The 21916-nt window shown below is 36.2% G+C and overlaps 2 protein-coding genes across 2 annotated transcripts in view; one reads left to right on the top strand and one right to left on the bottom strand.

Moving 5' to 3' along the window:
- Positions 1 to 21916, bottom strand: part of AGBL1 (AGBL carboxypeptidase 1) — a 1247389-nt gene that overhangs the window by 847745 nt on the left and 377728 nt on the right. The window contains exon 15 of the mRNA XM_053717645.1: positions 13442 to 13529. Coding sequence (XP_053573620.1) covers positions 13442 to 13529 — 88 coding nt within the window. The remainder of the gene's footprint in view (positions 1 to 13441; positions 13530 to 21916) is intronic.
- The window catches only part of LOC128663351 (uncharacterized), a 172324-nt gene that overhangs the window by 60349 nt on the left and 90059 nt on the right, over positions 1 to 21916 (top strand). The gene's annotated exons all lie outside the window — the stretch shown is intronic.

Here is a 21916-nt window from a genome sequence, read left to right as displayed (position 1 = left end):
CCTTTAACATGTACTTTGTAAATACAGGCCATTTTTCTTTTGTGAATACTAGTTTTCTTATAGTGTTTAGTAGCATTTGTTTGTATAAAAAAAAACATAGCTCCCCATTAATGAAGTAACATAAGCAGTTTCAGGAAATTTCCTGCCATTTAGTACAAGCCTGCAACTGTGAGTGTCAGTCTTACGACCACTGCTGCTTATCATGACCATATATTACGTGTTTCTCAGCCCTTGTAAGCATTTAATAAAATAACCAATTATACCCAGGGGTAGGTGTATATAAGAGACATTACACATGCACCTGATGAAATGGCCGTATTGAATGCTCACAAGGGCCAATAAACACTTAGCGTGTTAAGCATTGCTCATTATTTTAAATTGATTTTTATTGTGTACTTTGGATATATATCTTTTTAAAAAGAAAATTTTTGAAGATTGGCTGCTGACTACTGGTTTGGAGTGAGTTAGCTAGACAACTCGAAGGGTCCATCATACACACAGACACCATTTGTTTGGTGCTTATTATTAGGTGAGTACCCACCTGGAGGGGAGTTTATATTCACACATAATATTCCACGGGATATGCTCTTTGGTGCCCCCATTTGTGTTTTACAGATTCTGTGCTAGATTGCTATTTAGTGCTCCCACGTTAATTTGCTAAACACAGTATGTATAATTTTAAATAATTTTTAATATTTTTAATAGTTTATATTTAATATTTGAATAACACGCATTGAATATAGCAATTTTTAATGTGTGTTAATCCGACCTTGTTAGTCCTAAATTGTGAACCCCAATGTGCATTATGCGTATTTTCCATTTCTATGTTCTTCACATAAAAAATTAGGAATGTTTTTATTATTAAATATATATATATATATATATATATATATATGTGTGTGTGTGTTAAAGCCCTTTTTCAAACACCTTATACCATCCATCTTTAAGCCTTTATAGCTTTTTATCAAACAGTGTTTATATGAGTGTAACTGTACTGTAACATGTATTTATGTTGTGTTTAATGCAACTTTTTTTAAAATAATCTTTTATTGAGGTTTTGCAAAGAAACAAAATGCAATACATTTGCTTAAAACAATAATGACAACATTTCTATTACACACGTTACAGTGATAAGAGTAAAAGACAAGGTGGGTGACCCTGTAAGAGCTTCTGAAACCTCTATTTTGTGATCTTACAAGCATAAATGGGTGACTACTTAGCTGGCCTCTTATGGGCCAAGTGATTTAGGCAAAACTGGTGAGGTATGGTAATCACATCTAAGACCCTAGTGGGTCCAGATACACTTAGTAAATATGAATGTAGGAAATAATATTCAGCGGATAAAGCTTACACAATATGTTATATAAAGCCAATTGAGTTGTAATGTGTAGGTTGCAAGGATAGAAAAAGAGTAGAACCCGTTAGATACAGACTATACAAGACACTAAATTGTGGTGGTGCCACTTTTTTTTTTTTTTAAGCTGTGAAAATAAACTTTGTAACATGTGGGGAATTATAGGAATTTGGGACCAAGTGCAAAATACATAACAATGACCTAGTCTGCAGTATAACATATATGCTTAGCTTCTAGTAATTATTCTGGAACACTTATTATAGGCATAAAATGCATCTGTTAATGTTGATATAGAGCCTCTATAGCATAGTACACAACATGTGGGCACATGCATCAGATTTAAGTGTAACAAGGCTAAGTTATAGTCTCAGTTAGTGTATATATGCACACCACTGGTATAGCCAACAACATCAAATCTATGTCAGGAATCGTGTGTTACTAACTGGGTGAGGTATTTAGAGCTAAACAATATTGCTTCAGGCTGTTGCATAAGATCCTTCCCACCCTCACCGGCTGAGGGAGAAAAGGAAAAGTAGCCCTGGCTCTATGAGTACATAGGAGGAAGCAACAAATCCTAAAATATCTTATGAGAAGAGAAAACCCCTTCCTACTATCTAGAAGAGTGCACATCAGTATTTACTACATGAAAGAGTACATAATATAACTGCAACCCTTGCGTAGGACTTACACACCATAATGATACAATCTATGATGCCCTAGTGTAGAGTGGCAACATAAAGAGTACTAACTAGTACATTATAAGTTAACATTGCGATTCATAAACTTTAATGTGCAACATGTAAATGAGATAGGCTAACCCACTGTAAGTAACAAAGCATATATATGACACAAAAAGTATCTGCTAGCATACAAGAACTGACTCAGACTATCCCCTATTGTAGGTAAATAGGCTTGACAAGAAACTGGCCCACTAGCCACCACCCTACTGTGCAAAATAGAAATCAACAGTACAAAGTATGATGGCTAAACCACGATATATAGGATCCTGCAAGCTAAGGAAGGTGTGCATATATAAACCCTGTTTGAGTAAGATAAGAGCCTTTACTTATTCATGACATTAAGCTATGTTTATGTAATGTTACTGCCGATTTGCTATACAATATGATTCTGAAAATCTAAATAGATATTGCTATCAATCCTACCTAGCACAGGTAGGTATTTGAATATAGCCCAAACATATAGCTTAACTATTGTGTCTACCCGGTAAACAGACTGGGCAACCTTAAATAAATGAAACACCTTTACACCCATATTCCAAGGAAGCATGAAGATTATATGGCTTTCGTCTGTGCGTGTATAGACATCAAAGGGGCAAACTTATAGCGTATTGAGACCCATTAAGAAACCTGGTGGTGACCGATATTAAGTATTGGTTTGTCACAGTGTAACTCTGAATTTAAAAAACAAACAAACAACAACATGAGGAAGGTACATCATTACTATTAAGCCCACTTATCAATGGAGTTTACTCCGGTCTAACTTAGGTGAAGATAGTCTACATAAAATAAATCAGATAACACAGGTTATAGTACTTCGTACTGATAATCAGTAACACTAAGTATAAACATATGCAGACAAGGTCAGTGGTTATCTGACACTAGAGTATATTAATAATATTCAGCACGGGCATATGAATATTTTTAGCCATAACCATGTATTTTTCAACCCAGCAGGGTAATTACAGGGTGACTGCATGATATACTCAAGTCCATGGACCATCATGTATCGACCTGGAATTCAAGACAGCAGTGTTTAAATTGTGATAAAGTACAGTGCGGTTAATATAGACCTCAACAATACCCACAACTTAGCTTGTCCTAATAAACTCTTGCTCATACCCATAAAACTGTAAGCTAGTTAACTTTCATAACCATCATAGACCTCTAAACATATGATAAAAGTACTTGTGAAATTATTATGGTAACTTAGTATAACACAAACACAGACTAGCTACAGTTATGTATTTGAGTCAAAAAGAGTAATCTACTAGCCCACACCGGCTCGATGGATGTTTAGGATCAGTGCCAAACTTTTTTTCTTGAGAAAGATATTCATAGGTGTGGACATGCTGCTATGAAGGGATTCCTTGCCTTGATTCAATTTACTGGCATCACCAGCTTGTTGGTATTCTAGAGTAGTGTTATTTTTGGGGGGAGAAGTGTCATAGTTGGAGGTTTTTAGCAGTTCCACTGAACACTCATTCTCACGTTGTAGATGTATGGTGCCTATATACGGCACATGGAGCTGAGTGACGAGTTCACCGGACAGAATGTCAGTCCCATGCTCTCCGATATCTTTTATGGGAGTTGCGCTTTCTAAGATGATCAAAATGTAATCAGGATCACACAGGGCTTTAAATTCCTCACATAGTATGAGCACAGCCCTATCAGGTACAGTCTGTTCTTTAGAAACATGACATCGACAGGTGTTTGCTAAAATAGAAGGCTCCCATATAGGAGTTAGGTGACAGGCTGTTAGGGGCTCCACTAGAGACCATAGTCTATGAATCAATGAGCTACAAGTTTCTCTCAGAGAGCATCACTCTTCTGCGAATACTTCCTGAAGCTCAGTAAAATGAGTGTGTAGAGTTGCCTCAAGCTCCTTTAGGAGGTATATAGCTGCAAGTTCCATTTTCATTATGGTTATATGTATATGGGATGCACTGTTGAACTAGTATAGACCAGCCTTTAGACTATGACAGGCTTCAAAGGTATAAAGTGAGCACTTAAAGGACAGCACAGGTTTCCTATGATGGTTAGCTGAATGTATTGAGGTGTATAGAATGGGCAAGGCCTGTCAGTGTGGTTATTCATGCCACTGATATGTATAAGCAACGTCAGTAAGGTCTGCCCAATGATTTATAAGTCAAAGTCAATCGCTTAACCCTGCATCAGTGTGTTTCACTATGCTGTTTTCTTTTTAGCAGTGTGAAGTAGCTATATGATCTGCCAGGCCGCCCCCCCTCTGGCGGACAGGTCACGTTTCCTGATGAGGTCCATTAGTGATGGCTTATCATCTGTATTTGGGCTCAACACTGCCCTTGGTGTGAAATGGCTGTTGTTGTGCTGTCGCTCAGTACTTAGGATCAGTATTGTAGCTCCACCCGGTCCATGAGGGTCAAATTTATGGAGGCCACAGAAACCTGGATGTTTCCTGGCTGGCGACAGTGGTCGGCAAAGGTGTTCATCAAAGGACGTAGAGCGGAGGGATCTCCGAATGTTTGGTAGGTTTAGACTGTCTAGCTGGTGGGGAATCTAGCACACCTGAAGTAAACTTTATCCCAAAGTTTAAAGAGTTATAGTTAGTTGTAGTAGGTGGCGGAAAACAAGTTGCTATTCCCAATGTGTCTTACTGTAAATATGTGTGATAATATGTGGGCTCAATATATGTTAATGTTTTGATGAGTCCTAATTTTATATTCTCTTTTGGAAAAAATGGATGTCGAAACTATTTAAGAAATAAATATGATCCTTTATTTGATTATGGTAAATTTACTCATTAGTAGTGATGCTAAAAGTACAGTTAAACAAAAATTATTACAATTCCTTCAAAGTTTAAAAAATGACACCGGTGTCTCTATGTATAAAAATGTACATAATATATAAAAAATAAATTAAATTAAAATAATAACGTTGAAATCTTATAATTTATACAGTTTTGGGTTTATCACAAGTTGTAATTTCTAACAGAATGTTTGTAGATACAATTTTATAGTGGATAAAACAATAGTTGCTATATAGTTCATATAGGATACTTTGTTTCAAGTTCAGCTATGCAATTGAGATCTTATCTTAGGCAACTATATATCAAATGTAGAGGTATGTTGGTGCGATTTTTATCACACTATAATATAAGTATACAAATTAGTACCTTGAAGTGTATCTGTTTGATATCACTTTTGTGAGATAATTGCGGTTAAATAAACGTCGCTATGCCAGTGTTTTGATTAAGTTTCAAGATCAAGCTGGTGGCAGTTCTATATGAGCTGCTGGCGGTTAAATAAATGCTGCTTTGGTTTCCTCTTATTAGGTGGGCTTATCTGTTTGCTGCGAGAAAATTCACTTTTATATAAGTGTTTGGGTAGTTGTCGTGGCCGCTCAGTTACCTTATCCTTTGTCGGTCAGTGACCGATCGCGCTCTTAAGGGTTTCTTGGTGGGATCTTTGTTGTGGTTAAGTGCTAACCGTTTGCTGATGTTTTTTAAGTATCTCCGGATCTTGAAAAAGGCTGTCCAGCCGAAACATGTTGATACCAGAGCACACCTGCACAGGATTTGAGAAGACAAAGTGAATACCAGCTATACCCAGTTGAAATATTCAAGTTCCCACTGAGCGGCATATATTTAACCGCAAAGATCACATTGATAACTAGAAATCCTTTTTCTACTTATCCTACAAACTTTCTACTTATCCCAACAACCACATTTCAGCACCCAGATCGGTCACTGACCGACATCTAAGAAACCTGGGAACAACAGACCGGAAAGGCACGCAAAAATTCCACATCAGGAGGTTATCCAACAACCATACCATCGTGATCGGTCACTGACCAACAGACAAGCCACAGAATAGAAAAACCGGAGATACTTAAAAAACATCAGCAAACGGTTAACACTTAACCGCAACGAAGATCCCACCAAGAAACCCTTAAGAGCGCAATCGGTCACTGACCGACAAAGGATAAGGTAACTGAGCGGCCACGACAACTACCCAAACACTTATATAAAAGTGAATTTTCTCGCAGCAAAGAGATAAGCCCACCTAATAAGAGGAAACCAAAGCAGCATTTATTTAACCGCCAGCAGCTCATATAGAACTGCCACCAGCTTGATCTTGAAACTTAATCAAAACACTGGCATAGCGGCGTTTATTTAACCGCAATTATCTCACAAAAGTGATATCAAACAGATACACTTCAAGGTACTAATCTGTATACTTATATTATTGTGTGATAAAAATCGCACCAACATACCTCTACATTTGATATATAGTTGCCTAAGATAAGATCTCAATTGCATAGCTGAACTTGAAACAAAGTATCCTATATGAACTATACAGCAACTATTGTTTTATCCACTATAAAATTGTATCTACAAACATTCTGTTAGAAATTACAACTTGTGATAAACCCAAAACTGTATAAATTATAAGATTTCAACGTTATTATTTTAATTTAATTTATTTTTTATATATTATGTACATTTTTATACATAGAGACACCGGTGTCATTTTTTAAACTTTGAAGGAATTGTAATAATTTTTGTTTAACTGTACTTTTAGCATCACTACTATTGGGTAAATTTACCATAATCAAATAAAGGATCATATTTATTTCTTAAATAGTTTCGACATCCATTTTTTCCAAAAGAGAATATAAAATTAGGACTCATCAAAACATTAACATATATTGAGCCCACATATTATCACACATATTTACAGTAAGACACATTGGGAATAGCAACTTGTTTTGCGCCACCTACTACAACTAACTATATCTCCGAATGTTGCTAGGGTTAACCTGATTGTTCAAGACTGGTTTTGGGGCAAATCGTGTTGGATTAGCCTGAATTAAATGTCATATTAGAGAAAAAGTTACAGGAGATCTGTGAAGTGCGTCTTCCCTGTTTGGCTGTTGGCTCTGCCTCCCTTAATGCAACTTTTTTCTTGCCTTACTCTTTACGCAAGCTCTGAAGTCACACTAACCCAATGCACATTAAATTTGATTGCGCATGAGTGAACACATTTACTTTCAACTTGTAATATGGCCCCTATTTATGAAAGGTCTGTCGGACATGATCCGACAGTGCGGATCAAGTCCAACAATACGCTCTCCATATTCAGCATTGCACCAGCAGCTCTTGTGAACTGCTGGTACAACGCCACCCCCTGCAGATTCGCAGACAATAGGCCGCCAGCAGGGGGTGTCAATTAACCTGATCGCACTTGATCGGGTAGAATTGCGGCAATGTCTGTCCGCCTGCTTAGACCAGGCGGACAGGTTATGGAGCAGCGGTCTTTAGACTTCATAACTGGTGTTTCTGGTGAGCCTGCAGGCTCGCCAGAAACACAGGCCCTCAAGCTCCATCCGGAGCTTGATAAATGGGCCCCTATGAGTGCTATTTCCATTGCATGCAAAAAAGACGAGAAAAACACAATATCGCTCTCATGCTAAAGTTAGTGCGCCCTCTATGGGAATGAGCCTGCAACTTGGTGTCACTCTGAGGTTCAACTCCTTTATATTTTTGAAAGCTCAGCAAGGTCTGTGTGATTCATTCTTGTGCATCATGTAGAGTTTTTTTTTCTGGCTCATAAAAGGTTTTAAAGGTTTTGAAGGTCTGCTCAAAGCATAACAGTGTGGAGAAAGTGGTCTCGTTAGCAACTGCTTATTGTATGATTACATGCCATTAATGAAACAACTTTCAAAACATATTTTAATGTATCTTTATTGCAACATTTTCAAGAAGTGATAAGTTTTATAGCATATACAGCATTTTCAGGCAAAAATGTGGATTAAACAGTTGTTCTGAAAAAAAAAACATATTAGGCTACAAGATATTATAACTATAAACTTAACTGTAACTATAAGAATGAAAACTGGATTTATTATTTGAATAATCAAATTCAAATGTTAACATTCAAATGCTGATTCTAATAGACTTCAAAGTACATCTGTCAGAATAAATATTCAAATGTAGTATTCGATTATTACATTCAGACATTCAAATGTTTCATTCAGTATTTTAATTTTCATTAAAAATTCAAATACATATAATATTCAAAATGTAAAATTCTTTACAAATAATTATTGGAAATATTTGGCAGAACAAATACCAAAGGGGAAAGACACTTGCTCAATCTTAAAACCACTTAAAGGGACCCTGAAATGCAATGATCAAATTAACTTCTAAGGTAAACTTAGTTCATTTTCATGACAGCATACTAAGATAGGTTCAAGAGTGTGCAAATGTCTTCCGCAATATATGGTAATAGTGTTTGCAACAACATTTATAATAATGGAGTTGATCCCAATTTTTCTGATCCAATTTACCAGCTAATTTATAGCTCCAAATAGACCTTTTTATTTTAGTCATACTGATCACAATGCAAATTATTACACCATTTTCATATTTGAAAAAGAGTGTTTTGGATCAGAGTGGAATTCGGGAAATTACTCATATAATGCATGGAAAATATTAGCATCAGTGATCATAATCCATCTGACCACAAGACATCAAATAAATATAAACAAAAGGGACAAATTGAGTTCAACAGAAAAGTCACTTGATAAATGCATAAAACCCACAGATCGAGCACTAACACATTTGGGCCTATGTTTTGTGCATTCTCAGACCAGAAAAACAAAAAGGCACAGCCCAAAAATAGTGACAGCCCTTTTTGATTACAATAGATTCCTGCCAAGTAAAAAAAGATACTGAATATGTCATCATCTTCTTTATCAATATTTAAATATAAAAATATGAATAAAACATATCTAAAATATATTGTCAGTTGCAAAATCAATATATATGTCAAGTTAATTACAAGTTATCAAATAAATATCAACAACAAAATGGCACACCCAGTTCAACAGCCAAATGCACAAAGCCCACAGATCAAATGATAAGACATATGGACCCATGTTGTGCATATGCTGAGAACAGAAAAACAATATGGTACAGCCCATGCCAACAACTGTGACAGCCCTTTTTGATAACAATAGATTCCTGCAAATAGTAAATGATACTGAATACATCGTTATCATCATTATTAATATTTAAATGTAAAAACATGAATAAAACATATGGACAAAATCATTATCAATATATGCTGATCAATAAATTACATTAAAAAATTAGTTTAATTAAAAAAATTTAAAAAAAGCCATTTTGTATGTTGGTTCTGTTGTCAATGTTTCTGATTGGCTGTGGAGGTGATAAAGATTTAATTTAAGGTAAAAAAATATTTGAGATTTGTTCAGTTTGGTGTATTGGTTTTGTTTGTTTGTTGATTTTGATCCTTATTGGTAGATCAGAATGCCGTTGTGAGAAAAGGGAGACTTACTCAGAAAGACTGTGATGGTTTTGCTAAAAAAAAAAGTATTTTTACATTTTTCTGATATCAAAATTGAAACTAGAAAGACTGGTTTTAACCTCAATTGTATTCATATGCTGCTCAAGTTACTTCTGAGCCTGTCTCATTATGCACTCATTGAAAGGAGTTTCAACCTAGAATACCAGAGAAAATGGTAAAATTGAAAGAGAAATATATATTTTTGTCCTTTCTTTCTATATCTTTTTAATTATAAGGTTCCTGAATGTTTAATTTTGATTTCCATGTACCTTTAAATAAAGTCACCATAAAATGCATTAAATGTTATATTTCCCAACTCAACATTATGAAGTCCTTATATATTTCCAATGCTTACAATCTGAGAAAGAGAGGCTTTTCCAGTGTCAACGTGCCAAACTATAACTGAAAAGAAATGTGAATACTAACTGTTGACGAAGAGTATTCTACCAGAAGGCGCAATTTGCTTCTGAACACCAGAACCTCCATTACATGCACTTTACAAATACGTATTAAGTTATATTGCGCCAAGGAGTACATTTCAAACAATTTTCTCTCTCAGCGTCAATTATGTTGTTGACTAACTTTTCTGTTTTTAAGAACATTGTGTTGAAGTTTGACAAATTTGATCATCTCTTTTGTATAAGAGTACAGAATAAACACCAGTGGGATTCTAAATGGTGCTATTTTGTTTTCAAGGAATCATCTTTTTTACATTTTTGTTAGGTGCAACTGTTAAAGCTATACTGAAAAGTAATAAGAAAATATCTATGCTAAAATTATGTAGTATTTACTATTTTATAATATGGTTTTGTTCTAGGTATATTTTAAAAAAAACAATATATAGTTTCCAGACATGTATTTAGTCGAAAATATCACTGTCAGTTTTTCTTTTTTTCTTTTTATTAAGTAAAAATATAGGAAAGCCATAAAATAATACATATTACAATGTTTAAAGTCAACAAAAGCGCTGAATTTTATTGCTTACCTTAATAAAACCATGTGACCATCATAACGTGTTGGCTACAATTTTCAACCATTTTTTTTTACTGATTGAAGTGATTGTAAAGTTTAAAGTCCAGTATTTAAAAATACTCTTAAAAACAGGGGCACTTTAATTCATTAAACTTACCTTTTTGTTACAGTAAACAGACTGCCAATCTTCCACCCGCTTCTCCATCTGTATTTTACAGATCGATGACGAATCCGGCTTTCTCCAATCGTTGTGTGCCCCTATTGGCGTCCAGCTCGTGGGGCTTGCAAAGATTAGATGAAGAAGGATTCGTCATTGATATGTAAAATACAGTCAGAGAAGCGGGCAGAGGATTGGCAGTCTGTTTACAATAACAAAAAGGTAAGTTTAAAAAAAAAAAGCGTGTTTGTAAAGTAGAATGAATTAAAGTGCCCCTGTTTTTAAGAGTATTTTTAGATACTGGGCTTTAATTCTTTAAATTTTACAATTATTTTAAATAGGGTCTGGATTATGAAGGGCTGTTTTATTATTATACTCATTGCAAATAAGTGCAAGATCAGGTATATTACCTCTGTCCCTCTTCTTAGACATATGTATGAAATCTGATCCTGGTTAAAAAGAAAAACTCACCTAATTAGCAATTATGAACCTATGGAAACATTAGCTTCCAATAGAGATCACAGGGAAAACGTCAAAATGGCAAACATTTAACACAGAAAAAAGAGAAAATGTTTGTGCCAAATATGTGCATCTTTTTTTGCAAATAAACTGTAACAAAAAATGTACAGCCCACTGGAAAAAGAACCACCCCTCAATTAAGGCAATGAACTCAAGGATATGATAAAGATATAATGTCATCATTGTAAAAATGACAAATAGGAAATAATTAAAGTAAACCAACACAAACAAACAAGACTTGATATGGTTTGCAGAAATGACAATCAAAGATCTTCTACATATCCCATTAGCAATTAATTATGGTAAATATTTTACCTTGTTGACAGTAGGACTCAAGTAAAAAAAAAAGGGACGAAACTGGGGCAATAATTCTACCAGAACAAATCCTCAAACATAAGTTCACTCTCTAGAAAGATGTGAATCACTTCAGGCAGTTCATAACCCAACATCTATCAGGTTATAATTCATTTCAATTTATGACCTTTCTTCTGGTATCTCTTTTCCACTTTAAAATGCTTTACTCTTGTACAGTATTGAATCCCTTAATACACCTGACAGTTCCCAATATACTTTATATTATACCCTTTGACAAGCTGTACACCTTAGGGTTATGCAATCTGTCCTTATAAGTCTTATTTGTAGCCTTGGCACCAACATTTTAAACAATAATATAACATTTTGATATGCTGACAAATTAGAAGTTTGATTTATTTAAACTTAGATACAGTTATAGCTATAGTCAGTCAGACTCCAGTTCATGTAGTATTAGATTTAGGACAACTGGTGTATTGTGCTGTAATTGTACTGCTCTAAGCCCTAAAAAATCTTCTGCCCCCAAACCCTCACAAAAACAATTGTGACTCATGTTTTCCTAATGGAGGGGTTCTATGCCCCATTCCATAACCAGGGATCATTCATTTGTAATTAAATGAAACATTTGTAGAGCATGGGAGGGAGATGGTATCATATTGTAGAGACATCCTTCACAATATACTGCCCTCCTAAATCCTGCAGCCCTAAGATAAGGTCTAGCAGGCCTATGATTGTGTACAAACATGGCTTCTTTTAACAATAATAGTAGTTGAAATTATAGATTTGATACCTTGGCTGTAGTGCATAGGGTAGCAATTTAAAGGGACACAAGTCACTACTAAAATAAATGTATGATATAACATTTTAAGATTAAAGGATTACAGAATACAGTAGAATTGCATAATCAAAAAGCACATAATAAAAAGACAATACAATAGCACTTACTATGAATTTCAAATAAGCAGTAGATTTTTTTCTGACAAATATATTTTTTCTCATTTGCCGGACCCCTGTATCATGTGACAGCCATCAGCCAATTACAGACTAGTATACATATACCCTGTGAACTTGTGCACATGTTCAGTAGGAGCTGATGCCTCAGAAAGTGTTTACATAAAAAAATGTGCAAAATGTAATAATAGAAGTAAATTGGAAAGTCTTTTAAAACTGCATGCTCTATCTTATTCATGAAAGTTTAATTTTGACTTTAAAATCTTAAAGGGACAGTCAAGTCAAAATTAAACTTTAATGATTCTAGTAGGACATACCATTTTAAACAACTTTCCAATTCACTTTTATTATCAAATTTGCTTTGTTCTTTCCAATTCTTTGTTGAAAGCTAAACCTAGGTAGGCTTATATGCTAATTTCTAAGCTCTTGAAGGCCACCTCTTATCTCAGTGCATTTTGAAAGTTTGTCACAGTTAGACAGTGCTAGTTTATGTGTGTCATATAGATAACAATGTGTTCACACCCAAGTTATTTATGAGTCAGTACTGAATGATTAAAATGCAAGTCTGTCCAAAGAATTGAGATAAGGGTCAGCCTGCAGAGACTAGATACAAGGTAATCACAGAGGTAAAAAGGTTTCTTAATTGGCTATGCAAATTGGGAAATGGGTAATAAAGGGATTATCTACTCTTTAAACAATAAAAACATTCAAGTGGACTGTCCCTTTAAAGCAATATTCACCTTCCAAATCCATTTCAGAATGTATATGCTTCTAGACCAAGGTACACATTTTAAATGTTTAGTACAGAACTCAACTTACATATTACTGAATGAAAAAAAATTAACACATAGTAATATTCCAAGTCAGCATAGTAAGGTCAAATTGCCTGCATACATATACTATATTTAATACTAAAATATGCTATAAAGGCCATTAGCATGTCAAGTTTATATGATTAATACATATATGAACTACACTGGGCAATTGTTTTTTTACATATATTTACATAAATTTCATCTATATCCTAGTTCTAAAAATAGCTCATGAATGAGTAACATACCTGTGAATATGTATTTTTGTTACTTACTTGTAATAACTGATATCATAGCCAGTCCTTAACCAGTGCATTTTCCCATTAAGTGCCTCTTTAACTGAATACATTACAGGTTGCATTCCTAAATTTTTAAAAAAAAAAACATATCAGTATAATCAAAATGTTAGAATTTATATGGAAAACATAGAAAAAAATAGATTAATTGTATATATTCATTGAAGTATGGAATAAATATAGAATACATATGAAGCATGTATACAGCATATATAAAGAGAAGGCCATTTTTAACCAATTTAAAATCTATTTATCAATAATTAAATATATTTATTTAAAGGGACAGTCAAGTCAAAATTAAACTTTCATGATTCAGATAGGGCATGTCATTTTAAAACAGCTTTCCAATTTACTTTTATCATCAAATTTCCTTTGTTATCCTCTTATTCTTTGTTTAAAACTAAACCTAGGTAGGCTCATAAGCAGATTTCTAAGCCGATGAAGACTACCTCTTATCTCAATTAGACAGTGCTAGTTCATGTGTGCCATATAGATAACATTGTGCTCACTCCCGTGGAGTCAGCACTAATTGGTTAAAATGCAAGTCTGAGATAAGGGGGCAATCTGCAGAGGATTAGATACGAGGTAATCACAGAGGTTAAAAGCATATTAATATAACCGTGTTGGTTATGCAAAACTGGGGAATGGATAATAAAGGGATTATCTATATTTCAAAACAATAAAATCAGTGCTATTTAGCATTGTCACAATATCTATTGAAAGTAATAGGTGCACTAGAGTGATGCCGGCTGCAGTAAACCTTCTCTGGTAAATTTGATTTACCATACACTTTTAATAAGTTGAGCACCAATTTTAGCACTGTCCAGTGAATTCAAGAAATAAGTGGGATAAAATAATTGTGTTGGGAAGCAAATAAAAGCATCACAGACAAAACAATATGTTTCCACAGGTTCTGGATTAATTAATCCATCACTACCGGGAATTTCAGAGAAAAACTTACCCAAAATACCAGAAACATTTTAGCATTTTTGCTATCACTCCATTTAAACAGAAATAGAGCCTTGTTTTTTATTTTTTTATTTATCTGCCAAAACTATATATTGGTTTTTTTTTAAGTAGACAACCCAAGGTATTGATCTAGGGCCATTTTGGTATATTTCATGCCACCATTTCGCTGACAAATGCGATCATATAAAAAAATTGTTAACTTTTTCACAAACTTTGAGTCTCTCACTGGAATTATTTACATACTGCTTGTGCAATCATGACACAAAATATTGTAAAAGCTTCTCTGGGATCCCTTTTGTTCAAAACTAGCAGACATACATGTCTTTGCAGCTGGGCACCACACTTCTATTATTCCCGGCAGTGAAGGGGTTAATTGGTTAGCTTGTAAATTTAATTGTAGCTTTAGTATAGACATTACCCTTCCACCTGACACTTCCCACCCCCTGATCCTGACCAGATCCCTCCCAAACAGCTCTCTTACCTCCCTCACCACATCTAAGACACTGGCAGACAGTCTGTCAGTATAGGTTTTTTTTTATTTTTGATTATTATTATTCATTTGTTATATATATTTTTTTCCTACAGTGTAGTGATCCACCTCAACTCTCCCACCTCTTGGATCCCCCCAAAAAGCTCTCTAACCCTCCCCCTCCCACTATCCCACTAATTGTGGCCATCTTTAGTACTGGCAGCTGCCTGCCAGTACCTATAAATGCTTAAAAATGTTATAATTTTCTGTAGTGTAGTGTTCTCCTGTCCGGCGATCATTATCTAGGGTCCCCATCCCTCCCTCTCCCTTTATTTTTTTTCTGCAGTGTAAAGCCATCTCCCTCCCTCCCAGGGATAGACAAAGTGTCCGTACACAGGTACTGTTGTCCGTTACTGGACCTTGCAGTGTCCACCACCCGTTTTGCGGCAGGGAGGTAGGAGTAGGACAGATGAATGCTGGTTCAGACTCCTCCTTGATGCATGTGGTGCAATGTTTTGCGAGGTTGGGGCCGTGCCCGCGTGATGCCGCTCAGTAGCGGGAAAGTGAGTGAGAGAGAGGAAAGTAGCAAGCTGCCTGCAGTACAGTCTGTGCCAACCACCCATGAGTCGAGAGTGACCTGTCCCGATTCCTTGATCACTACGGCAACTTGGTGCTGGTATACCACAAGCAGTCTTTATATAAATGTTATTTAAACTTGTTTGATTAGATGGCTAATTTGTTCTTGTGAAACTAGACCAGGGGCGTCCAACGTGCGGCCCATTTGAGAGCAAAGTGCCGTTCTCATGACTTATAGAAACATAGAATGTGTCAGCAGAAAGGAACCATTTGGCCCATTTCACAAGTGCTTTCATTAGTTCCTGGCCTTATCTTATATCTAGCATAGTCTTATGTCTATCCCATGCATGTTTAAACTCATTCACTGTCTCTACCTTCTGCTGGATGGCTATTCCACCATGCATCCAGTACCCTGTAGGTAAAGAGAGTGTTTTTTTGATGTTTTAATTTTAAATGCACCTTGATGTCCTTCACTAAGGTCTGTACTTTGGAAAATGTCCACCACAGTCTTGGTCCACCACGTGCCTGTCCCATCCCCCTCCACCCTCCACTGCCGGACCGCCCACCTGCCTCCCGGTTTCCCTCCCACCCTACCGCTGGCACCAGTAGATAATCGTTATATCTGCTTTAATATGGAACCGGAGTACCGATCATGCTCCGGTTCCATATGCAGGCAGATGCCTGGAGCTCAGGTACTCCAGCTCTTGGCTGTATCTTTACAGCCGAGACTGCTGGAGCTTCCTGCAGCTCGGGGATATATATATATATATATATATATAAAACACAAAAAACCCAGCACTCACTAGCAGATTCACAGCAATGTTTAAAAGCAAAACTGGGGGAAGTCAGTTACATTTGGCGCCAAAGGATCAAGCCCAGGACCACAACAAGGTCTCCCCCTTCCTGGGACCCTAAACCAGCACCCACACAATGCATACTTCCAAACAAACCAACTGGGAACCTCCCAGGGTGACACAGGCTTTTGTAACCTCCCCTATGTAAATACAAAACACAGGAATGGACCGCACTCACAGACTGGACTGGGTACACATCCTAAGCCACTGTTAACTCCACAGCCCTGAACACTGACAGACAGCTGCAAAGTTCCCAGCAACCCAGGCAGTTAACCCCAGAGCAACCTGGGTGTCAGGTCCGCAGGGGAGCATTACAAACATTAACACAAAACACAAAAAACCCAGCACTCACTAGCAGATTCACAGCAATGTTTAAAAGCAAAACTGGGGGAAGACAGTTACATTTGGCGCCAAAGGATCAAGCCCAGGACCATGACAAGGTCTCCCCCTTCCTGGGACCCTAAACCAGCACCCACACAATGCATACTTCCAAACAAACCAACTGGGAACCTCCCAGGGTGACACAGGCTTTTGTAACCTCCCCTATGTAAATACAAAACACAGGAATGGACCGCACTCACAGACTGGACTGGGTACACATCCTAAGCCACTGTTAACTCCACAGCCCTGAACACTGACAGACAGCTGCAAAGTTCCCAGCAACACAGGCAGTTAACCCCAGAGCAACCTGGGTGTCAGGTCCGCAGGGGAGCATTACAAACATTAACACAAAACACAAAAAACCCAGCACTCACTAGCAGATTCACAGCAATGTTTAAAAGCAAAACTGGGGGAAGTCAGTTACATTTGGCGCCAAAGGATCAAGCCCAGGACCACGACAAGGTCTCCCCCTTCCTGGGACCCTAAACCAGCACCCACACAATGCATACTTCCAAACAAACCAACTGGGAACCTCCCAGGGTGACACAGGCTTTTGTAACCTCCCCTATGTAAATACAAAACACAGGAATGGACCGCACTCACAGACTGGACTGGGTACACATCCTAAGCCACTGTTAACTCCACAGCCCTGAACACTGACAGACAGCTGCAAAGTTCCCAGCAACCTCTATCCGTTTGCAGTGCTGTATAGCCCAGCAGTGTGAGACGAGCTAGAGGTGTCTCTGGTTTCAGATTATACATAGTTTTAGTTTTATTTTAAAGTTGTCAGAGGGGGTTAGCCGCCCATAGTAGGCTCCCATAGGGTAATACATGTTGGCACAATTTGCTATTCACCACTGCAGGCAGGGGTCTTAATCCAACAGAGTTGGGTTAGGCTCTGCATGGGGTTATGTATGAGATTAATAAAGTTCCCGGGGTTACCCGGTATTTGTGATTTAGGGGCTTGGATGGATTTTAGTCTAATTATGCAGGGTCTTGATATGTGGGTTTTGATTAGATACAAGCCTGGACTTGTCCGTTAGCTCTGTGGCCTAGACAAAGAATTTGATTATCTTGATGCATGATACCTACTCGAGTGGTGTAAACCCTATCTTGTACTGTTATATGCTTATATATCATGGTGATATAATACATTACCATATGACCCACTGGGCGTACACTGCCGTGCCCTAGGAGGGTGCTAGCAGCTGACTTATAATATGGGTGTACAGGGGTTTTGGTATAACCCTGGGGGAGCCCATACGTACTATATAATGTTGAGAGTTCCCACTATGTATTAAACACCTGACAGCATCACGCCGAGCCTCTTCCTAAATTTACAGGGGTTTCTACCTTTACAGTATTGTTGAATTTGCTTGTCTTGTTTCCATGGGGTTGCCCGCATTTTAAATTTAAATTTAATTTAGCTGGATGGTTAAGTTGTGCATTTTGGTGATGTGAGTATGTACTATTTTATAATGTATATTTGCAAAATATTGGATGTGTTTTCTTTTCTTCAACAGTTTCTTATGTGTCCTGATCAAGGCTTCTTTGTAGGCCGAAAAGTCGACTTATGATTTTTCACTGCTGTTATGATGAAAAATAAATGATTTCCTATTCATATAAATCCTGAGAGTGCCCTCCCTTTCCTGTTTTCGTATATATATATATATATATATATATATATATATATATATATATATATATATAAATAAATCAATGTAAATATTTGCATAGGAAATTATTAACAGGATTATTACAGCAAACCAGAAATAATCCTGTTAAAAAGATAGCTGTGTTAAAACAGTATTATTTTGAAGTAAAAAAAGCTGAGAATTTGCATATCTAATTTGCATAACTTACCCAGAATTCTCTTGTGCATTGGTAACATTGTATATGAGTTATTTCTGGGGGAAAAGCAAGCGGGGATACTTGCCTAGATGTGCTAATTTCCTATGCAAATATTTACATTGATTTCATTTTGAGACATGGAGGATTTTAATTTCATTTTTTTATCTCCCCTCATAATCTTAATAGAAATGGAGGGCACTCTCAGGATTTGTGTAAATTGCATATCAGCATCAGCAAATAAAAATTTGTTTATTGTTCATAGTAACAACATAGTTAGGTCGTAGGTCGATGTTTCGGCTTACATGGAAGCCTTCATCAAGACAAGTGAAAACTGTTGAAGAAAAGAAAAAACATCCAATATTTGCCAGTACAACATTAAAAATAATACATACACCCAACACCAAAATGTATAGCATGAAAGTAAATAAAATCAAGGCAACCCAATAAATCAAAACAAGGAAATTTCAGCAAAACAGAAACAGCTGTGACCCCAGATCATCATAGGATGTGCCCTGGCGTGATATAACCTAATGGCTCAATAAGAAAAAACGCCAGCATATTCTGGTATTCAAAGATTAGTATTTGAAATGGCTCCACCTTGGGTATACCTTAAATACAGTGGTTTAAGATTATTGATCATACTGGGCTTAACCCCCGCAATCTATACCCAGTAGGGCATATTGCTGCTGAAAGCCGCAATTAAGTGACATATCACCACTTACACCCCTTCACAGCAGCCAATTACAGACCACTATATCACTACTGGCCATAGTGGCCCACACCCGGGTAGGTCACTGCCAGCGCTCGAGCATAGGACACTTGATAACTAATATAGACTGATATATCTAGGTCATACTCCAAATGTACCTAATATCTATGTGGTACGCATTAGCATCAGTACCCTCAAGCGCTACTTAAAAATATGCCATAGAGATCTAAGCTTATAACATGTGAATCACAATGGTTTAAGAGAACATCAATGTTGATAAGCAGCCTAATTACAAATCCAGACAATCCAATACTATGTTAGTGAGCAGAGATCACTAACCCATATCCGATGTAAAAATATGTAGTCTAACATCAACCTATAATAATTATTAGCCCGGATGTCCACAAGTACCCAATCTTATTGCTTGCAGAGACTTAATATAGTAAGCCTACATGCTGAGACCGCTCTCAAGAGTGTCAGGTGCAGAGATATGTAACAAAAAAAAGAAAACTTTAAACACTCGGCTAACTCTACAATATGTCTGCAGTAATATTAACTATATGTCCATAAAATTGTATCCATACACTAATGTAAGCTGAGAGCATACTAACACTACGCAATGCAACCATTCAATGAGGGTTTTTTTTTTTAAATATTTATTTTATTTGTATACCAGCAGGGTAGAATATTGTAACATAAATACAAATAAGCAAAAACACATAGACATCTTCTTTGTTTATATGCCACGCAGGGCATCAAATCATACAAACATTCAACAATAAATGACCTGCAAGTAGGTGCCCTTAATAGTATCTCTCAGCAGATTAAACTATATTTTCCCTGTTGGAATTTTTTTCTATTTTTTTTAACTTACATTGCTAACACCCAACAACATACATATTTTTGAACCTTTTGATTAAAAATTCAAACAAAAAAACAAAGGAAAAGACTTATAATACTCTAAGAAAATATTCAATTTTTCCGTTTCAGATCTAAATTATATATTTCTAATCAATAACACAGAAAACAATAACAAACAAAAAAAAAAAAAAGAAAACCTAAGTGAACATATTTCCTCTCTCCTCTTCCCTCCACTCATCTCCACAGGCCCCATCTCAACCCATATTATTCCACAGTATTCACGTCTGACCAATATCTGGGGAAATGCCCAGTATAAATATTAGTTTGTACATAGGCCGATTTCAATAATGGCTTTACTAATATCTTCTGTGCAGAGATTTGCAAAGAACGTATAAATACTTCCCATTTCTTGAAAAAAATTGCTATTTGTACATCCGTGAATAAATCTAACCCAATTTGTTCTATCATACATTGTATAAGTAAATTATTTTTAAGCTGGGACAAATTAGGGGCAATTTTATTCTTCCAAGCTTTAAGTATCAGTGTGCGACCTATTAGTATTATTGTATTGATAAGTTTAAAATTCTCCTGCACTCCCAGATATTTAGTCAGAAAAAAAACCTCAATAGGTTTAATTGGATGGTCAAGATGCAGCTTCACCTTCATCCAAAATATAACTTTGGACCAAAACTGAGTAACTTTAGGACATCCCCAGAAACAGTGGAATAAATCAGCATATGGTAATTTACATCTAGTACAGTTTACTATGGTTTTGTACCATTTAGATATGATAGCAGGCGTAAGGTAACTTTGAAGACTGATCTTGATTTGAGACTCACGCCAATAAGTTGAGACCCAAGACTGTTCAATGATTTTAAAGCTATCTATTATAGTTTGTTCTTGAATCTCAGGAAATTTGTTTGACCATTTCGTCGTCATATCCTTAATCTGCATATCTGAAATCTTTTGGATATATAATGTATATAGAGGTGAAATTTTATAGAGTCCTGCTCGATAACTATTAATTCTATTACTGAGCTCACCTAGTGACCAATTCAAACCATATTTTTGAATCAATTCATTAATAAAATGTCTTACTTGTAAGTAAGCAAAAAATTCTCGTGCAGGTAGATCAAATTTTGAGGCTAGATTTGCATAAAGCATAGGTAATCCGTCTGTATCTAATATTTGACTCAGAAACTTTAACTCTTTAGTCGCCCAATGTTGAAAAACCTTATTCGAAAGCCCGGGAGTAAAGCTTGGGTTCCCTATAATGGGTAAAAATTGGGAAACATGAGCCGGCAAATCTAAATCATTACATAATTTCTGCCACGCAACAATAATATTCCTGAAAGTGTTTAAGAAAAAAATACTGGAAGGCAGGGCAGTTAAAGGACAATGTATAAGGGCTGTGAGGTTAAATGGAGAGATCAAAGCCGATTCCCAATCATATGATGAAATTTGTTCTTGCTTGGTAATCCAATCTATCGCGAATCTTGCCAATATCACTATATTATAAACTTGTATGTTAGGGAACATTAAACCAGCAGCTGATTTTAAATTCATAAGACGTTGGATCGCTATACGAGGTTTAGATTTTTGCCATAAAAATTTCGAACAGGCTGTATTAAACCTCCTAATGTCAGCCTTTTGAATTAAGAATGGAATGTTTTGCATAATATACAAAAAATTAGGAAACAATAGCGTTTTGATCAGTGCTACCCGCGCTGATAGAGAAATAGGCAGAAAAGCCCAATCTTCCAATCTTTTCTTAATCTTCTCTA

This window comes from Bombina bombina, chromosome 6 (genome assembly GCF_027579735.1).
Source record: "Bombina bombina isolate aBomBom1 chromosome 6, aBomBom1.pri, whole genome shotgun sequence".
Taxonomy (NCBI): domain Eukaryota; kingdom Metazoa; phylum Chordata; class Amphibia; order Anura; family Bombinatoridae; genus Bombina; species Bombina bombina.
Note: the sequence above shows the minus strand (reverse complement) of the source record. Positions and strands in the feature narration are given on the sequence as shown.